The following is a 20,917-nucleotide window of genomic DNA, read 5'->3' as shown; positions in this document are numbered from 1 at the left end:
AATAAACCCAAACTCAGCAGCTACTCGTCTCACAAACATGAGAAATATGTGTATATAAAGCTTGAAATGTCCACTTTTAAACGTAACGAAAAGAAAATAGTCCAGCAATGCGCACCTTTCAATAGTGGCAACGATATGCGCCCGTTCATTCACTCTTGTCAAAGACGCTGACGCTTACAAACCAATCAATGTCCAGATGCCGCACACATAGATGAAGACGAGTGGACGTAAGTGTGTCATGTAAAGTTTTTTAGTCCGCTCGCATGATGGCTATGTGAAACCAAACCGAAACTAACCGAATGTATAAAATGTATCAAAACATGAACTTCGGTTCGGACCTTGGTGCGGACTTACAGGTGTGAAAACAACCTACACTCTCCAAGAGACTATCTGCCAAATAATCTGCTGTGTGGCTCTCAGGCACATAAATCATTCCGAGGCAGTTTGATTGTAGTACCCAGTTTTTGTCTATGCAATGAGCAGTAATTGACATGTAAGGTGTCATCGTATTGCTGCTCGACCACATATCCGTCGTAAGAGCGACGTAATCCGCGCTACTGATGTTAGTCATAACCTCAGTTTTCTCTGTATTATACAGCTCTGGAATAGCTGTTCTTGAGAAATAATTCCGACTGGGTACTTCATACTGCCGGTCAAAAGTTTGAAGCATGGACCGGAATTCTGCCTGGTCCACAAGACTAAGAGGCATCATATCTTTAACCAGAAAACGGGTCACAGCTAGAGTGCACTGTCTCCATTTTAAACTGGATTTATCGTACTTCTTTCCACAAGCGAACGCAGAAGCAATCTGAGTTAAACAAGAACTTTTCCTGCTTTGAGAAGCGGCTGCAGAGCGGGGCTCAAATGAGGCCGCTACACTGGATGGTGTATGTGGATATGGCAGCGGAGATTAGTGGTCTGCGCATCTTTAACCTTTACTTTTTTTTTTGCACAGCCTGCAGATAGCCTCTGTTGGATCCGCTGGTTCACCATTTGCATTTGGTTTTAAATCCATAATACTGCCAAATTACCGGTGTGCATCTTTTCTTGGATATTAAGCCGTTGTCCTCCATTTTATGTCTGGAAAATTTTGACACAGACATGAGCAATGGCGCGAGTGGGCGTGGTCAGTGCGGAGTAGACGATATTATCAGATATCGCGATATTTTTGAAGGCGATTATCCCTCCCAAAAAATTCACATATCGCCCAGCCCTAGTGTGCACACGATTTACCAATTCATTCCCTCAAGTAGTAAATCGCGTGGACGGTTTAGAAAGTCAAGGGAACGAATGAGTAAATTGTGCGCAAGCTTTACTTTTTTTTCTTTCTTTTTTTTTCATGTGCGGGGCTCTGTACAAAACAACTTAATTTAAATCGAATAAAAAAAATGTGTACAGTCCCTTGTTGCCACTTAGTGGTTTAACAATGTAAGGTTGTAACAATGTAACAATGTAAAGTTATTTCAAGCGCTATTCGGATGGGTGGTAATGTAATTTTACAACAGGACATCTAATATTAATGGCCAATTTGCACAGGATAAATATCTCAGTAAAACTAGCAGAAGTGGGAGGGGTAACTTGATTTACGCACTGCTGTGACCTTCCTGTCGTCATGTGCGTATTACGTTGCTTCCTGATATCATATCATATATAGCATATAACACTTAGGTATGGTTGAACGATTTATTATTTAAATGAATTAAATTCAGTTTGGATTCTGTTGGTAATGGGTACTTACCTAAAGCTAAAAGACTTGCCACAGACTTGTCCCACCATCCAGAACGCAACTGAATGCTTCTTCACATGCCTCCATACTTGGAAAAAACAGGAAGTGACAGAATGTTTACGTACATATTTACAGCTGGTCTATTCGCATGTTGACCAGATTAGTATTACCTGAGGTAATTTTTTACGGATCTTTCAACAGAAGGTAAAAGTCACCTTAAAGGGTTACTTCAGCGATTAGCATTAAGCTTTGTATCAGTAGAAACCCGATAGTATATTCGAATTATCGTACTTATTATCGAATTATCGTACTTTTCTTAAAAAGTCTTAATGTCTAAAATTAATTTTTTTAAATTTAAGGCCTTAAAACGTCTTAAAAACGGCCAGATTTTCACCCGAGGTCTTAAATTTAATTTAATTAGGTCTTAAAAAAAGTGTTATCCTCGTTCATTTCCAGAAATGTTGGCTGCAGAAAGTTACTAACTAGGGGTGCACCGATCCGATATTAGGATCGGATATCGGCCGCGATACTGACAAAATAGCTGGATCGGGGATCGGAAAAATTAACAGATCCACAAGCCGATCCAGGTGTTTTTTTCCGTCGCAGCAGAACCTACGTCATTCGTCAGCTTCACGTGTGTCGCATGCTAGAAGGGAAACAGCCAGAGAGTCGGCTGTGTGGAGGAGATATTTCACGCTTGCCACGCCAACTAGTTCGTCGCTGTTTCGAGGGTATTACTGCAAAGTCAGGGTCTTTCCTGCATTGACATTTTTTTGACGGCCAAAGCCTAATTTGATGAGTTATTAGGATTTACGAGTGATGTAGAACAGATGCTGCGCTTGTGACTGAGTGACAGAGAGACCGATCTGAGAGCTCCTCCCCCGCGCGCGCTCTCTGGGTCTTCAAAATAATCAGTGTTCGCTCTCATATTTCACATATTAATCCAAATCAAAAGCTCGGAAGACCGAAACCATGTTGCACGTGACACATTCGGACAATTTTGTCCTTGAATTATCACTGGGTGTGAATTGCGCTCAAAAAACATTGACTCTTCTCTGACCAGCTGACATAAAGCATACTTTCAATAAGCGGGAGACAAATTATATCCAGTTATGAAGTGTTTTCTGTGTGTTGACATCTTTCGCGATGTTCTAACAGACGGGATTCGCACACAACGCGTCTGCTAATGTCCGATTCGTGACCTAATGACTCCTTTGAACCGAATCATTTTAACGACTGGCCAGAACAACTGATCTGTCCAACACTGAACCAGAGAATGTCTAATATGGCGAGAAGTTTCACTCTCACTGAACTTCCGGCTTCTGAACTGGTTGCAGTTCCTCTCTGATTCCATATGAGGGCGCTCACAGGACGAGTGCAGAATGAATGGAGGTCTATGGCGCTATACCAATAAAAATCCACTTTTCTCAGGATATAATTTTTTATCTAGTAATTTGAATGTTGTATTCGAAAGGAAATGCAAATAAATTACACATTGCTGGGTGTTAGATTTTTTAGAGTCACTTATTTGCTTTAAAAAGTCTTTTAAAGTGTCAATGACGTCATACACATGTACGACCAGAGATACTGCTTAACGGCAATCCTTCAGTCGCTCTGGTGCTTTCGCGCTCTGCACTTTCTTTTCTCTCGAGGCATCGACAACACAGCTGACACAGGTAAATACACGTGCTAGAAGAGTTTTTGTTTTGTTTGTTTCTGGTCCCGCTTCAGATGACACGATGCCATCAAGCGGGATCTCTGGTCGTAATCAGTCCTTCACTGACCAATCAGCGTTCATTAGCAGAATGCTAGCGTGTTATGGACAACAACAACTCAACCTGTAAGAAATCAAAAGGACATAAGTACTCGTTCATTCAACTTTCGACCTAAAACCCATGTTGAACTTGCAAAATCTACAATCATTTCTGAGATTTCTCAACGGCAATCGGGTGAAAGAGACAAATTTAGCCGTCAAGCCCCATTGACTTCCATTCATTTTGCACTCATGGCGATCGCCCCCAGTGGAACTCTGGTGGTACTACAACCAAAATTCTGTACAACAGGGCTTAATAGGGAGTGGGCAGTAGGGCTGCTCGATTATGGAAAAAATCATAATCACGATTATTTTGGTCAATATTGAAATCACGATTATGTAACACGATTATTTCACATGACTTTGGGAATGTGTTGTATTTATTAAAAATACACCTTTCAACAATTCAATTGAAATTGTAACATTTGTTGTACTTTTTGAACTATTAAAATAAATAATATAACATATATTCGAATCAAAGTATAAAAGTATTCACGTAAAAATGATAACCACAAATAAGATCAACAATATGGTTCGGCTATGCTTTTCAGGTACGTCTAACATTAGTTTTCAGGTACAGAAATGTATCAAATGTAAAATAACATTGCATATTTGAGTGCATAAATTAAAGATTAATCCTATTAAACTTACAAAAGCTATTCAATCAAGAGCGGTGAGTGATGTCCTTGTCTTTTGTTGTTTGACATTAAACAGACAGCAGTAAAGGCTACTGCCCCTTTAAGACCTCGCGTCTTCTTTCTCGACTGCATTAAGTTCACTTAAGGCATATACAGACTATGTCTGCTAAGATACTCATCAAGATGGACATGTTGACATACGTTTTGTGTGAGTTTGTCCGTTCAAGAGCAAGACTTGAAAGAGAACTCAATATTTGCGCGCTGAGAGACGTGTGCGCGCTCTCGGATGAACGCACAGAGACACATTTTCTCACAGCGCGCGCGGCTTCTCATTCTAAACCTAAACCCTAAAGCACTAAACCCGGGTGATGACGGTGAAAACGACTGGTCATATTCGAAAATATGGCAGCACTCGCAATCTCGCATGCATTGAACAAAGTTTACAAAGAGAGAATTATTTGAAAAATATGAAGGAAAAAAAGGACGTTTACGTGGCACCCCTGCTCTCGTCAGTTTTTGTTTCTTCATTAGATTGTCATAGGTCACTCTGTTTAATTTTCAAGTGGTTAAGCAAATTCGTGGTGTTCCTTGAGTTGCAGCCACTACCATGTAGCAAATCTTGCACGTAGCATGTTTCTGCTCGTCGTCTGATTCCTCGGAGCCAAACTGTTCCCAGACAACGGAGTTGGTTTTGCCTTTTTTGCTCACCAAACGCTGCTGTAACTGCCCTCCTTCTGCCATCTTTACTCGCGCCGGGTTTTTAAATTCCAGCGGATGATATGCACACGAGTCACGAGACTCACGAACTGAGAGAGATTTGTGGGTTCGGGAGGGGCGGATGAGCGCGTGCGCGTTTCATTCAGAACGCAAGGCAAAATAATCGTTTTTTCTCGATTGTACTATTTTGGTGATCGTTGGGAGGCAAAATCGAAATCGAAATCGAAATTCGATTAATTGCACAGCCCTAGTGGGCAGGCTCTCCGTAGACGGGCTCTGACTGAACTCATGAACTCAGTTTATTAATTTACTCAGAACGCAACTGAAATGAGAACACAAGTGTGCTTACCCATTTTAGCAAGAGTGGGTAGTAAGAATTATTTTTAATTATCAACAGTATTTCATCTTATTTCTGTTGACAATGTGTAGTAAAATAAATAGGCCTAGCCTACAATCATTTAATCTGGAGTGAGGTGAAACCAGAACAAAGTTGTTATTAGCTAGCTGAAAATTTGTATTAAATTGCATATGGTAGAAAATTAGACTATTTGTTAATTTGTAATGCTACTTTTTAATATTGATATGATTATATACCAAAACAATTATCTGTAGTGTAAAAAATGTTTGGTAACTGTCAGATTACTATTGTATGTTTGACCAATACACTGTTTTTTGTTTCCACTGCTACATTTTATTTATTTAAAGAAGTTAGATTACATTCTATTTTAGATTTGAATGCACAATTGTTTTTTAAATAAATAAGAATTCAACACCTTACATACATCTGTTATTTTGTCTTAGTTATGTTTAGTTAGTAAAGTCTGGTGCCTTTAGTCTCTTCAAGGAAGGTATAAGGTGGAAGATATACAGTTTATTATTAATTCAACAATATATCGGATCGGTATCGGGTATCGACAGATACACAAAGCCCAGGCATCGGTATCGGTATCGGGACTGAAAAAGTCGGATCGGTGCACCCCTATTACTAACGTTACACTGTAGCAAAAAAGTATCGAATCGCGAAAGCGGAGCTCTAGAGTCTTTGCTGCGCCGCCCTCAGAGCGTTCGTTCGGTGTGTTGTAGTTCTTTCTGGGGGTGTTGGTACACGTACTCGGTGATAAAACTACAAATCCCGTGATAAATGCAATTACCTGCCCGCAAAATACGTCTACATTTAATAACGTTGTATTTTTCTGGACAGAATGAGGCAGACATGCATTGTTTTATATTATTCTAAACAGTGATAAAGTCTGCACTCAATCAGCACTGCATACCTTATTATTATGACAATAGTGAAGGCTTGAAGAACTCAAATACACTATAGCTTGATGCAGTCGTGTTTATTGTCTTTGTTTCTTCAGTCAAAGCGTTTCTATCTTCAGTTTATCCTACATCGCTAGCTTCACATTAGGGCTAAGGATTACTTCTCTGAGGGAAATGTGGAGTTTCTGCTCGAGGGCGCCCTCTGGCTTCCAGTATGAATGAAAGTTTGGGTAACAAATATGAAAAATAATACTTCTCTCTAAATAAATTTATATGACAATCCATATGTTTTTCTCCAATGTACAGTTTTTCCCCCACAGTGGATGCATAAGAGGCTCATATTTCATATTAAATACATAGACTTTAAGAAATTTATATCACAGATAAAAAGCACAGAATTTCTTTATTTTTTTATTTTATTTTTTACAATACATCTTTAGACCTTTCTAATGATTTTTAGTCATAGGCTGTCTGCATATTAACAGGTAACCCAGCAGGGTTTTTTTGTAAAATAAGTTTTCTGTAAAATATAAATGTTATTTTATTAGTAATATTATTATATTGTTATATTTATTCTTAAATTCTCTATTTTTAATTTTTTAATAATTAAAATGTTATTGTAATAGTAATATTTCTAATTTTGTTAAATATTTGTATTTATTGAATATAATCATTATTATTAGTCTCGTTAATATATAAACATTAATATATAAAATGTTATATGCATACACTTTTCATTAAAAAAAAAAAATTGCATTTTAACCAGAATAATTGCAATTAGAAATCTTCCCCAAATCGTGCATCCCTAGTTTATCCTATCTCCCTAGTGCATCCCCTGTTCAGTCTCTATTAGGCTATTAATATGCTGTTTTGTAATCTATTCTATTTGAGGGCAAGTTTGTTTTAGCCTATTTTCATTTTGGGCCTAAGGTTTTGGGCATTTGGCACGTTGTTGGCTGTGGAGGGTTACTAATGTCATTTGTTTTTTTTATTATTTCTTTGATTTAAATAATTTTGGTAATGCGTCGTATAGGTTTTAAATTTCAATCTTTATGGTCTTAAAATGTCTTAAAAAAAGTCTTAAATTTGACTTTCTGAAACCTGCAAGAACCCTGTGGATGCGCGTCGTGAATGACTGCCGCGCTTACCTCAGCTCTGCTCAGCTCTTCAATCTCGTGATGAATGAAATCTGACTCCTGCTGTGTTTGTGCTGTGACTTTCGTTCGGCTCACTCACACTTTATTGAAAAGACACGTTCAGTTTTTAATTCTAGTGTCTGTTTTCTAACTGAACGAAATGATTTTATTACTATTAATATCAAAACGATGGTTGTCATGGTGGGCAAGTGATAACCAGTGGCTTTGGGAGTGGCCTCGTTGAGCAGCGAAGCAAGTGCATTCTGGGTGTTGTTGTCTTTCATCCACATGAGACAAATAAATTAAAAAAATAAATAAAATCAATTTAAACCTGAAAATGACAACTGCTCCCTCTGGCTCAGTGGCAGCGCTGACACAGATCAGAATGTTCTGGGGTGATTTTGTCAACGGTTTAATTTAGGAATAAGATTGCGTGGGTATTTGAATCAAGATTGCAGTCTTTTAAAGATTAATCATGCAGCTCTACTACGCGCCTATAGTCTGAAGAAGTAATGCTCATGCACGTGACGTCACCCTTTTCACAAATTCACGTTTTTGTAGTATACATGCCACTGCCGCGTAATTGAACATGAAAAGTTTTCTGTTTTTAGTGTGAACGGCTCCTTATTTTCTGAATGTTCAGTATTTTCTCATTTAAGTCAACTTATATTTGTTTGCGGAGCTATTAATCAAATCATTTTAATTTTCTTTAGACTTTCAAGGAAAATGGCAGAAACCCAGACGCTTAACTTCGGACCAGAATGGTGAGTGTTGTTGCTGAAGAATCAGCGTCTGAAGCTGCATTTTGAATTGTTTTTTAATGACACGCCATAAATGTTCAGGCTAATTATGTATGTACAGCCTTAGTCAGGATCGCTTCCAAGTCTTGTGAGTTATTGGAAGTTTAGTGATTATACAAAATGAAACTTAACTTTAAACTCTTAAATTGTCCATTTCACAGATGGACGTCATCTGTGGTGTGCTGTCAATTACACAGAAAAAAAAAATTCTCTCAGAAAACATGCATACAGGGTATTGCCGCTGATTTTTCAATTGATTGATTCACGAGTAAAGCATTTTGTTAGTTCAGGGGTTTCGCACATTAAAAGTGGAAGATCTCACCCAATGTGTGAAAAAAGTATTTAAGATTGATAATGATATCGGAATTATTTGACATATTAGACTTTATTGGTAACACTATAATAAGGTTTCTTTAGTTAACATTAGTTATCTACATAAGTTAAAATGAACTAAAATGAACAATACTTGTACAGCATTTTATTTAAATTCCTTTCAATATTTACTAATACATTATTACAATCAAAAGTTACATTTGTTAACATTAATGCACTGTAAACTAGCACTAACAAACAATAAACTATGAACTATTATAATTTTGCTAACTATATTGCTTTAAAACAGATATTGCTCATTGTTAGTTCATGTTAGCTAATGCATTACCTAATGTTAATGAATGAATCCTTATTGTAAAGTGTTGCTGACTTATTTAACGTATCAGGATATGATATAAATCTGACAAAAAAGGTAAAATGTGTACCTTGAATGCAATGTAAGTGGCTTTGGATAAAAGCGTCTGCCAAATGCATAAATGTAAATGTAGTATGTTTTTGTTGCATTTTATTTTGGCATTTCACTTATCTGAAGTCTGAACACAAAATGTGTCAACACACCATGATTTAAGAGTTTATGCAAATGTTTTAACAGAAATATGTGATTTATAAGTACATATAAAATATAAATATACATAAAACAAATGTATTCTATACTTTCTTCTGCTTTTAAACCCTCCTTCTGCTCAATTACCAAAGTGCTTTTGAATCATTTTTACAAAATTCAGAATGAGATTTATATGACACAAATATGTATATTTGTATATATAATTTTTTTTATGTTCTTTTTGTGAGCCGTATACAGTTTGTTTTGGTGTCTACTGACAAATGATATGATGACGTAGCATGTTTTCTCTGTGCTGTGTCCCAGGCTCCGCGCCCTGTCTGGTGGAGTGGGTAGCAGCAGTGTGGCCTCCCCTCCACTCTCACCCGCATTGCCAAAGTATAAACTTGCAGACTATCGCTACGGGAGAGAAGAGATGCTAGCACTTTATGTAAAGGATAACATGGTAAGGATGCCGGTCAGCTTTTGCTGACTTTAAATTTTTTTTGTCATGTTCTTAACTCCATTTATCTTCCTGATTTTTTAATTTTAAAATGTTTTATTGTTTTTGTAATATTCATGTTTAAAATATTTCCCAACTTTTTTCTCCTTTAGATTCCGGTAGATCTTCATGATAAGGAATTTCTACCTATTTTACAAGAGGAGCCCCTGCCACCATTGGCATTAGTCCCATTTACAGAGGAGGAACAGGTGAGAATTTGACCTATTTACACATGCACATGAATGAGAAATGTCAAAGAAGCAAAGTGCTTCCTGCAGCAGCTCTATTCTCTATGAAACTGAAGTCGGTGGAACTTCAATAAAAAGCTGTGCCTACGTATTCAAGTAGTGGCATTTCTTTCTTTTTTTGCATATGTCATTTTCTCGTTTTGGCACACGCTGTGGTCGAAACTGATAGCCTACTCACAGTCTCGCTGTCACGCAACCCATTTGCCAAGCTCTTATCTATGTATGGAGTGGCCTTTACGTTGCTGTGTGTGTGTCTGTCTCCACAGAGAAATTTCTCCATGTCTGTAAACAGTGCAGCAGTACTCCGTCTGACAGGAAGGGGTGGGGGGACGGTGGCAGGGGCACCCAGAGGCCGAAGTTCTTCACGGGGACGAGGTGAGCTATGTTGCAACCACAGACTTTCCTTTTTCTTCTCTCCAAAAGAAGTGCAGTAACTTAATAAGTGAATACATTTATAGCAGCGGAAATCCTGCACTTTCAGTTAAACCAGAGCAGAGTGCAGACTTCTGTCACCTTGCGCAACATTGTCCTTCCTTAAGTAGTTGTCGTCTCTCTAAACTAAACTTGTGCATATGCTCATGAGCCGTTTTTTGTTTGCTTGACAGGGAGGGGCAGAGGAGATGGAGGATTTTACCAAAGAAGTTTTGATGAAGTGGAGGGAGGTTTTGGCCGTGGAGGAAGAGAGATGCATCGCTCCCAGAGTTGGGAGGAGAGGTATTCAAAATGAATTGCACCTGCAGCACAAACTGTCTGTAAGCAATTGCAATATCTATGGCAGATTATGCAGACTAAGGGTGTTTTCACACCTAAACAGAAACTTAATTTGTTACAATGTTGCGTTTTCTTCTTGATTTGGTTCGCTTTCACAAGGCAACCTTTCAAAGCGTACCATAATGTGTTCACGCAAGTCACATGCGAGTGCAACTGTCCTCTTATTGGTCAGTTTCCTCTGCATCATCCATTTAGATGATTGACAAGTTCACTCCATTAGCTTATTGTGGCTGTATTTGTAACTGTCGAGACACACACAAACACTATACGAATGTAGTCATCATTCCCTCTGTTAAATTATATAATACATTTGTATTAATACTGTAGCAAATTCAAGCACACTCTCTCTGGTTTTCCCAGCGCTGTCTAGAGGTTAACTGTCTCAAGACACACGCAAACACTATACGAATGTTATAATACTGCTTTAGCAGGAATCAAGACTTCATCGGGACAGCATTCTCACCCGAAGAAGTGCAATTACACAACATTTTAAGATTGAGGTGCTCTTTTGGTTTTCAACTGTGAGAACTAATGTGCTCACACACACAATCAAACGCTACTGCTTTTTATATAGCATGTTTCCTGTTATGAATTATAATACCATTTAGTTTGTTGGTCTGTTGGGTTGGATTGCTTTCACACCTCAAGCGAACCGTCCCAGAGTTCGTTTGCAATCGGGCAGTGACCACCTCGTGGAGCAATTGTTTTGGTGTGGATCTGAGCGCCGATAGCCGTGTTCACATATGCCTAAACTAATCGAAGAGAAGGGGGAGAAAATGCATTGGGTTCTGAAACAAGTGCTCAGGTGTGAAAGCCAAACAGTTTTGTGGCCCAGATATGTTATCTAAAATAAACCATGAGAAAGGACAAATTAAGTGTATTGGGTGCCTGTGTTTTTGTAAATTTGTTTTAGGTTACTCTGATAACACTTTTTTTCCCCCTGTCCCACCCAGGGGAGACAGAAGGTTTGAAAAGCCAGGTCGAAAAGATCCAGGTTAGTATGGTAGCTTTTAAAGACATAAATGAGAGTGGGATCAGATGTGTCCCGCATAATCTAGTTATGTAAACTTTTTCAATTCCAGGTCCCACCAAGACGCACATAATCTCAAGACCCACCAAAAACTATTGACATTACTGTAAACATAATCTTCAATCAAAAGTTTTATATGACAGAAATTTTGTATTTAATAAAAGTAATGTACTTTATAGTATAAATGTAAAATTTCAATACTTAAATTTACTTTTTAATTTCTTCATTTACTTATATGAGAGTATATGAAATATGTCCATCATGACTTGAAACACACTCACTCGGGTCTGGATATGTACACGCTGTGAGTGTTATTAAACTCAATGTGGTGTTCAACGTAGTTCTGTGTGTGTACATGTGAAAAGCATTTTGCAAACTTCCTTATTTGTTGTAGGCTTGCTGGATAGTCATGTTACCAGGTGTTCAGCCACACACTGATTACATCACTTGCCCACCTAAAAATCCTTAGCGTTGAGCCCTGTCAATATATGTGAAATGTTTTTTTATTTTTCCCTACGCACCTGAATTAAGTCTGACTGAGTCGTCTCCTAATCGACATCCCTAAACGACTCCTGATTGACGTTTAATAACATTTAATCTCTAGCGCATCTACTAATCGACGTCGGCTGAGTCGGTCAATGTTTTGACCCCTAGGAACACTATAAACTTGGGAAATAAGATTTCTAGTGCTCCAGCAATGAACCAAACAGACTCCAGTAAATGCCTTCTAAATGCTTTAATCGGCTGGGAGAGTTCTTAAACAATCTCAGAGAATCTCACCCAGAAAAAAAGAATACATCAGTGTTTATAGGATAAACATAACAATAGTAAGATTAACACCCCCTCCCCACCAGACCACACCATTCATTCATAAGCAATTGAAAAGAAAAGGGGGAATTCTGCTGATTTTTAAAGTTATGGGTTTTTGTGGGATAAAATGTGGCACAGATGACCCCACTCTTTCCTGCAAAGTGTGACCTGATGTAATGTCACTACATGTCAATACTGAAACAACTGAATCTCTGTCCATAGATGGAGCACCAGCCCATTTTCCAGTCAATCACAGTAAGTTCTCTTTGCTAACTGACCTATAAAATGTACTCTTCCATTACCGTTATCAGTAAGATATTTTTTTTAAGAAAATACTTTTATTGAGCATGGATGTGTTAAATTGATCAAAAGCGAGCGACATTGTTTTTGACAGCATTTTGATTATAAACAAATGTTGATCTTTTAACTTTCTGTTCATCAAAGAATTCTAAAAAAATGTATCTCGGTTTCCACAAAAAATGCTTAAGCAGCATAACTGTTTTCAGCATTGATCAAAATGTTTCTTAAACACAAAATCAGCATATTACAATGATTTCTGAAGACTGGAGTAATGATGCTGAAAATTCAGCTTTGCCATCACCGAAATAAATGACATTTTAACATTTAAAATAGAAAAAAAGTGATTTGAAATTGTATTGTCTCACAATATTACTGCTTTTAATGTATATTTTATCAAATAAATGCAGCTTTTTAAACTTTTAAAAAAAAAAATCTTTGTGTGGTAGTGTGTTATAGATGCAAGGCAATTGCTTCAATTGCTCAACATGTACTCTTTGGATCTTTTTTTCATGGACTTTTTTTTCTTCCCAAAAGTACGGGCAAACTATGAGGATGCTGCTGCTGCTGCTGCTGCTCCAGGGAACATCGGAACTCGGAAACATGAGTTTGTTCGCTCAGGGAGTGACAACTGGCGCACGACTCGAGATGAGCAAAATGGAGAGGAGGATGATGGAGGCTGGAGGATTGCAGGTTCTCGGGGGAGTGAACGGTGGTGTCCTCCAAGTCCAGGTGTGTTGCATGCCCTTTTTTCCCTCAGGAACTTTGTATACCTAATTTAAGAATGTTGGGATCCAAACAAATTCTTTATTTACAGATGGCCCACGATCAGCAGGGTGGCGGGAACACCCGGATCAACGTCGGCGCTTTCCTTTTGACTCAAGGGATGAAGAGCGTGCCGGTTACCGTAGACCTCGTTCGGGCAGCGGTAGCGTAGAGGAGGAGAGGGACAGTTTGCCAGAATGGTGTCTGGAAGATGCAGAGGAGGAGACGGGGACATTTGACTCCTCAGGGGCCTTCCTCTCACTTAAGGTGAGGGCGTGGGAAGTGAGTTCTTTATCTTTGCTCTTTTATTCCATTTTATTTAGTTAATAAAAATGTCTGTTTAGATTAATGTATATTTGATCATGATGTTTTCCTCATTGCTCACTTAGAAAGCTCCTAAGGAGCCGATCCTGGAAGAGGCGGAGCTGGACTTCCGGCCACTGGAGGAGAATGAAGAATACACAGAAAAGGATGACAGTGAATCAGAACAAACCAAAGAAACTGACACAGAAATTAGATGTGCGAGTGATCGAAATGAAGGTAAGAAGACAGTAAAACATCCCATCGGGTACTCCATTTCAAGTTAATGGAATTAATCAAATTAATCAGTTTAGTTACAGGCAGGCAACTCTCTCACAAAGGCTTCATTTATTTGTTCAAATATACTGTACAACTGATATTGTGATTATTATTACAATTCAAATAACTGTTTTCTATATTAATATATTTTAAAATGTAATTTATTCCTGAGATGGCAAATCTGAATTTTCAGCATCATTACTCCAGCCTTCAGTGTCACATGATCCTTCAGAAATCATTCTTATATGCTGATTTTCTGCTCAAGAAACATTTGTTATTATCAATGTTGAAAACAGTTGTGCTGCTTAACATTTTTGTGGAAACTGATTTTTTCTCCCAAGATTCTTTGATGAATAGAAAGTTTATGAGAATAGCATTTATCTTAAAATTACTGACCCCAAATTTTTAACGGTATTGTAATTGTACCATTTTTAATTCTTCAATCTTGTACGTTATCAGTTCACATCTGAACAAATTCATCGTTTTTAATCAAGCTTTATTTTTGGTTTTGGTACAGAAGGCAGTAAATCGGAAGAGCCATCGCCGGTTGCTGTACCGTTTAAAGCAGTAGTAACGCCTCCCAAGGCTGCGACTCCCGCACCTCTACCATCTGTTAACCTGGAACAGACTGAAGAAAGTGAGAGACCATTGGGGAGAACGACAGTACCAGAACACAGACCTGAACTCAGTAAAGCACCACTACACACAACCCTACCAAACAGCATTGTGGAGGCCATTTCCATACCACATGTCACAAACGCACTCCCAGGTAGTAATCAAATGAGTAAAAACGTATGCAAATACTTATGCAAAAATAGTTCCTCTTAAAGATATTTTGGGAAATAAAGCCTGTAGCCTTTATTTAGGGAATGCTGAATTAAACCTGTCTCTGCTTCCAGATCTTCCGCTCTCTACTCCTTCTGTGCTCCCTGTTCAGTCAATGCCCACTCAAACCAAGCAGGTCAAGCCTCTGGAGATGCCAGTGTCTGTGGCTCCTGTTCTCCCCCACTCCACGGGCATTGTGGGTCCTATCAGCCGGCCCTCTGCACTGCCCTCTGATATGGATGAGGATGAGGGACTCAAGCACTTTGAGCAGGTGTGAATGGCTGTTTACTGTACAGCAGTGATTGCTTATAAATATTAAATTGGTGCCTAACATTGTCTCTACATCGGACGCGATAAAGCAACTGTTGCAAATCGATTTGTTCTTTGTGTCAGAAGTAGCACGAGCACTTGAAGTACGTCCGAAATAGATTAATGTGTTGTTGCAGTGCACCGCATCCGTTGTAGACAGCGTCACTGATTACAATGTCTGGTGTAGACATGGTGTAAGTTATAGATATGAAATGCTACTAAAGGTATCAGAGCTACTTGAGGTCTGTCAGTCACATTATAATGAAGATTGAATGTTTGAACAAGACTTTTTCCTAACTGAAACAGGAAGCTGAGAAAATGGTGGCATACCTGCAGGACGGCGGTGTGGACGATGAGCGTTTGGCCAGCAAGATTGGTCCCAAACCCACAGCTCTTGCTATTACCCATGAGGCTGCATTCAAATGGTTTTACAAAGATCCGCAGGGAGAGATCCAAGGTAGGCAAATCAGGATCCAAACAAATTTTACCACTGCATTATAAATGCAGTTGTTAAGAATTTTAATGTTAAATGTTGCTGAAAGAATTCTCTTATGTTCAACAAGGCTTATTTTTATTTATTATGAAATATTGTAATAAAAAAAGCTGCATTACTCCAGTCTTGAGTCCCACATCCCTAATATCATGTACATCATTCTAAACATTTTTATTTTCAACTAGACCTAATCTATTACGTCAACGACAAAATTACTCAATGCCTAAATCTGTGCCGTGTATGTTAACCTGTACCTTAAAGCTACACTGTGTAACTTTTTTAGTCTATTCTTAGCTAAAAACACTTAGTTCTTTCAAAAATATATGTGCTCATTAATGTATATTTACTTCTTTCAAGTAATAAAGTATTCTCGTAAGTTTATAATATGCCATTGAAAATACATAAGGTAATGGGATCTAACGGTGGTCGCCATGTTGCCCCTCCATCTTGAAAGTACATTAGCCAAAGAGGGACATACCCGTAAATTCAAGCTTCGCCTTTCGCGTTTTAACCGGTTTTAATACTCGATGGCACTGTACAAAATTCCCTGCCTCGCGCATGTGCGCGTCAACTTGTTCAGACTTGTCTGGTGCAGGTGCAGAGAGTTTATCTCAGCAGCGTCCAGTAACAGAGTTATACGGAGTTTTCCTGGCTTGTTTATTCCTCAAAAGTCCTTGTGTGGTATTTCTGTGCGTTAATAACTCCGTAAGTAATAATAGTTATTGTCATTGTAGATGTGTTTCAGAGTGTGTCATCGCGTAATTCAGTTGATGTCACCTCAGAAGTATTTTTGTGTCAACATACAATAGCATAATGCTCACCTATTTGAACAATCATTCAGTTATTTTGTTATCAACAATGTTTATTCGTTTATAGAAAATATTTGCTTGTAATGTATGTTGATGGAAATATGCATCAGGTCTGATCGGCATATTAACTATTGTTATACAGAGCGCACTTCAGTGCTAACGTTAAAGCGGCGCGCACACTTTTGTAACCCGACACCGCTTGTTAGCAGCAGCAGCGGCAGCTCCACTCCTTTTAATGCAGCTGCATTTAGCGCCTATATATGGTACAATAAGCTCTGGTTTACGGTTACATTATACAAATGTAACTTATAAGTATAGTTATACAGTTCTTAACTGTGTATGTATATTTACCATCCTTATTTCTCTCACAGAAACCACATTTATGTACATATCCACGCAAACCTGTTTATGCCTTGCAATTGGATGACTGAATAAACATTACTATCATCAAAGTTCACTCTGGATTAGCTGCAGTTCTTTCTAGCTGAATAATTAGGCCAGTTGAGTTCCAACCATCCCACTGCGCACAGAATATCCCACAGGCACCGTGTCGAATGTGGACGAGGTCGAACTGGAAGCCATGTTAATCTTGGACTAAATCGGCCACCGTAGGAGTTGAAATGAAATCGGAATTGAGAGGAACAGAAACTAAAATTCACTGGATGGTCATATACCTTTTCACCGTTAGATGGGGGAAAATATCACACAGTGTAGCTTTAAGAATACTTTTCAAAGAGCATACAACTTTTTCTCCATTCCTGTGATGAAACCTCTCAACTTCAGAGAATTCAAAATGTTACCGTGTTGCTCTCAATAGCCACATTCAGTGACCCCAGTCTGTCTGTCTTCTCACAGGACCATTTAATAACCAGGAGATGTCTGAGTGGTTTCAGGCGGGCTATTTCACCATGACCTTGCAGGTGAAGCGAGGATGTGACGAGATGTTCCAGCCCCTGGGAGAGATGATGAAGTTGTGGGGGCGAGTGCCCTTCACACCCGGCCCCACACTACCTCCCATACTGGTAATAAGAGTGTGAAATGCCTAACCCAAGATGACTTCCCTTGTTGTTCAGCATCCTAAACGTTTTGATGTGTGTGCATTTGTCTGTGTATAGGGAGATGCAGATCAAGAGAGGATGAAGAGACAACATGAGATTAATGCTCTAAATATGTATCAGCTACAGCAGATGCAATATCAGTACTTACTCAGGTACGACGGCAGACAATGTGTAATTTAGTCTGAAGCAGAAGCTTCAAGAACATCAAAAATGAATTGGCTAAAAACTTCTTAATTCCACTCTTCTGTTATCCGTTGTTTGGAAAAACAGGTAGTTCTGCCCTAAACTCGCAGCATTTGTTGAACCAATGTTATTTTCAGCCCTGTTTTATTTTAAAATGTAATTATTAACTCATTATTGCAAAGCTGAATTTTCAGCATCATTACTCCAGTCTTCAATGTCACATAATCCTTCAGAAATCATTCTACAATGCTGATTTGCTGCTTTTTCTTATCATTATCAATGTTGAATACAGTTGGAATAGAAAATTCTGTGAATGGCATTTAGATCAAATCAGACTGTTATAATATTATAAATGTCTTTACTGTCACATTAGATCAATTTAACGCATCCTTGCTGAATAAAATGCATTTCTTTCAAAAAAGTCTATAACATGAAAAAACATGACCTTTTTTGAATGACATTAAATCAGAACAAAAGTTAAGATTCTCTCTCGTCCTTTAGGCAACAGTATGCTCTGGCTCAGCAGAAAGTTTTAAGCTCTGCCCCTCCTCCTCCTCCTCCTCCACAACAGCAGCAGCTCAATCTTCTTCTCCATCAGGCACTCAAGATCAGGTGAGATTCATTTACTTCCATTTCAGCAACCCTGTCAGAATTACACATTCCCTCAGGGCAACCAAAGGACAGTAGCATATTAATGCAAAGCGTGGGAGGTGTGATGCACTGCATTGGTATTGTGGTTGAGCATCTGTGGCACTATCTCACAGTTTGATTTGTTGTGCCCTTGCAGAACGCCAGAGCCGCAACAGAGCCTCTTACCTCCCGTTACACGTTCCATGTCCGTTCCAGACTCGGGATCTGTTTGGGAAATGCAGAACCCTTCCACTCAGGCATCCTGTTCTCCAAACATGCAGCCCACCACTCCCAGCAGTACGTCAACACGAGATCTGCTCTGCTGCGCATTATAAGATCAAAACAAGGACATATTTAGAACGGGAAATGTACATTTCCAGAGGGAAATTCTTGAAAATCAGAGTCAGTTTATGCATTCATCTGTGTCTCACTTCTTTTAGATGTTTTAGAAAGGATGGTGGTGGTTATTTACTTCATCTTGTTTGTTGTCTAGAATTTCTCAAGTCATTAGATCAGCAGTTGAGTCAGAGTGCCACAGTAGTTTCAAATGGAAAAAAGTGCTGCGGTTCTCTTGCAGCTCTTGTATCGTGTCAGTCAGGTGTGCTTGTTTTCTACTTTCACTTACAGTAACGCGCCACTCGTTTAGTTTTGGATATGACTCATGCCCATCTCGTGGTGTAAACCTGTTGCAAGTGATTTGACTCAGCTGAATTAGGTTCCACTTAAGCAGAACAAAAACGTGGCATCTGACAGAGTCGTTTTATTGCTTTTAAGTGAAACATTGGCTTTTGCGATTTTGTATTTACATTCACAATATTCATGAGCTTTACTTGACTTTCATAATCATTTCCACTTGACCCATAATTAAGTTTGTAAATATGCTGATCCTCTAACACGAGAAATCAAATGTTATGCTTATTCTTCGTCTGTTTGTGTTTTTTAGCATGGGAAGGGAGTAGCGTATGGGATCTGCCACTAGACTCCATGCCTCAAGCGTCTTCCATTGAACAGATGCAGCTGGAGAAAGCCAAAGCTTTGAAGGTGAGAAAGATACGAGTAGATATTGTGTGACCTAAAATTACTGATAGAGTTGGACTGATGCAAGAGTCTCATTTTATAAAAAAAATGTTTTGGTCTTTTCTGCGCTAAAGCTTGAGATGGAAAGACGGGAGGCAGAGCTTCGGGCCAAAAGGGAAGAAGAGGAGAGGAAGCGACTGGAAGAGGCGCTGCGTGCTAGACAAGAGGAGGAGCGGAAACGTTTGGAGGAAGAAGAGCTGGCACGGCGCAAGCAGGTCAGTAGAGAACGGAAATTTGTGCCGAGATTCAAATACAAAGCTTTCCATTTGAATTGAGAGTATTTTTGCTATTAGCATATGTTTCTTGTGCATGTTCACATTGCACTTTTGTTTGCTGTTCAAGCCTAAACACTGCTCTATGTTCTTTCATTAAAAAAGAAAGTAGCACATTGACATTCTCAAACCTAAACTAGTTAGTGAATAAAAAAAATAAATATATATATATATATGTATATATATGTGTATATGTATATATGTGTATATGTATATATATATATATATATATATATATATATATATATATATATATATAAAACGTCTTAAATTAACTTAAAGAGTATTGAGGAAATGAGATGCGTGGGACAGTGCGTGAGATCCGCGTCATGTTCATCAGTGGCCGTTCTTAAAGTGACAGGAGCACTGATGATGCCTGTCATTAATGTTCATCAAAGAACAACGGGAACAGAGAAAAGTGTAGCTTTAATGATGATTAATCTATATTTCATTTATTATTTATGCAGTTAAGAAAGGTGTTTGATAACATTACATTTCTGTATATGTCTAACAGGGAAGGCCATGGGTAAATATAACATTTATTACAATGGGTTTATGTAAGGATTGTTTTATGTTCACTTAAATTAAAAGTTGTTTTTTTAAAGCCTAATAAATGTTGAAATTGGGAGCTTTCAGTTATACTGTAATGTATTCATAGAGACATTAGTGATTGAGGGCCTTCATATATACAGTAACACATATATATATATATATATATACTGCATCCTCATGTGGGCTCTACAATTTTGGCAGTCAGTTACATGAACTGAACCTTTAATTTTACCTGCTCAAAGAAAATATGCTTCTTGAATGTATCAAACAAAACTCAAGTCTGGGCACAGAAGACAACAGGAGCATTTAGAAAAAATACACAAAATACTAAAAGCCACTTCAGAAGGTGGTCTGGGCCGCATTAGTCAAAACTAAACTCTAAATGCATCTGGTTGTTGAAACCACATATGTAAATTTTACTCCTCGCAACAATGCAAAAAAATTAACGTGTGGGCTATATGGCATTGCCAGAAGTGACAACACTACTGAAGCATGCATCGCCGCAGACAAGCACGTATCTCTTTATCAAGCTAATGCACAAACTAAAGTAAAGTTGTAGGTGCTCAACATGCAATCATATTCATTAAAAGTAAAGAAACTGAATGAACTTACCAGTGCGGTTGCTGCGCTTGCTCCTATTGCGGTCTTTGATTTTGAAATTAGCTGACGATTAATAAAATGCAGCTCATATCTGTTGTTTTCGGTGACGTGAACTCCAGTAAATCTGCATATTGTGCGGG

General features: G+C 38.4%; 1 protein-coding gene across 4 annotated transcripts in view; it reads left to right on the top strand.

The window, feature by feature from the left end:
- gigyf2 (GRB10 interacting GYF protein 2) overlaps positions 1 to 20,917 on the top strand; it is a 40,503-nt gene that overhangs the window by 4,831 nt on the left and 14,755 nt on the right. For 2 of the 4 annotated variants that reach the window (XM_079819979.1, XM_079819980.1), the window contains 19 exons: positions 8,007 to 8,057; positions 9,295 to 9,433; positions 9,583 to 9,678; positions 9,984 to 10,092; positions 10,323 to 10,431; positions 11,442 to 11,482; positions 12,551 to 12,583; positions 13,163 to 13,357; positions 13,443 to 13,657; positions 13,780 to 13,930; positions 14,487 to 14,738; positions 14,869 to 15,065; positions 15,410 to 15,560; positions 17,261 to 17,427; positions 17,521 to 17,615; positions 18,148 to 18,258; positions 18,434 to 18,573; positions 19,220 to 19,317; positions 19,428 to 19,568. In XM_079819979.1, coding sequence (XP_079676105.1) covers positions 8,020 to 8,057; positions 9,295 to 9,433; positions 9,583 to 9,678; positions 9,984 to 10,092; positions 10,323 to 10,431; positions 11,442 to 11,482; positions 12,551 to 12,583; positions 13,163 to 13,357; positions 13,443 to 13,657; positions 13,780 to 13,930; positions 14,487 to 14,738; positions 14,869 to 15,065; positions 15,410 to 15,560; positions 17,261 to 17,427; positions 17,521 to 17,615; positions 18,148 to 18,258; positions 18,434 to 18,573; positions 19,220 to 19,317; positions 19,428 to 19,568 — 2,478 coding nt within the window. In that variant the 5' untranslated portion in view covers positions 8,007 to 8,019. Of the gene's footprint in view, positions 1 to 8,006; positions 8,058 to 9,294; positions 9,434 to 9,582; positions 9,679 to 9,983; positions 10,093 to 10,322; positions 10,432 to 11,441; positions 11,483 to 12,550; positions 12,584 to 13,162; positions 13,358 to 13,442; positions 13,673 to 13,779; positions 13,931 to 14,486; positions 14,739 to 14,868; positions 15,066 to 15,409; positions 15,561 to 17,260; positions 17,428 to 17,520; positions 17,616 to 18,147; positions 18,259 to 18,433; positions 18,574 to 19,219; positions 19,318 to 19,427; positions 19,569 to 20,917 lie in introns of those variants that run through there. The other 2 variants (XM_079819977.1, XM_079819978.1) reach the window with 1 other exon arrangement.

The sequence above is a fragment of the Gobio gobio genome (assembly GCF_949357685.1).
Source record: "Gobio gobio genome assembly, chromosome: 6".
Taxonomy (NCBI): domain Eukaryota; kingdom Metazoa; phylum Chordata; class Actinopteri; order Cypriniformes; family Gobionidae; genus Gobio; species Gobio gobio.
The sequence above is the reverse complement of the archived record's forward strand: the minus strand, read 5'-3'. Positions and strand labels throughout refer to the sequence as shown.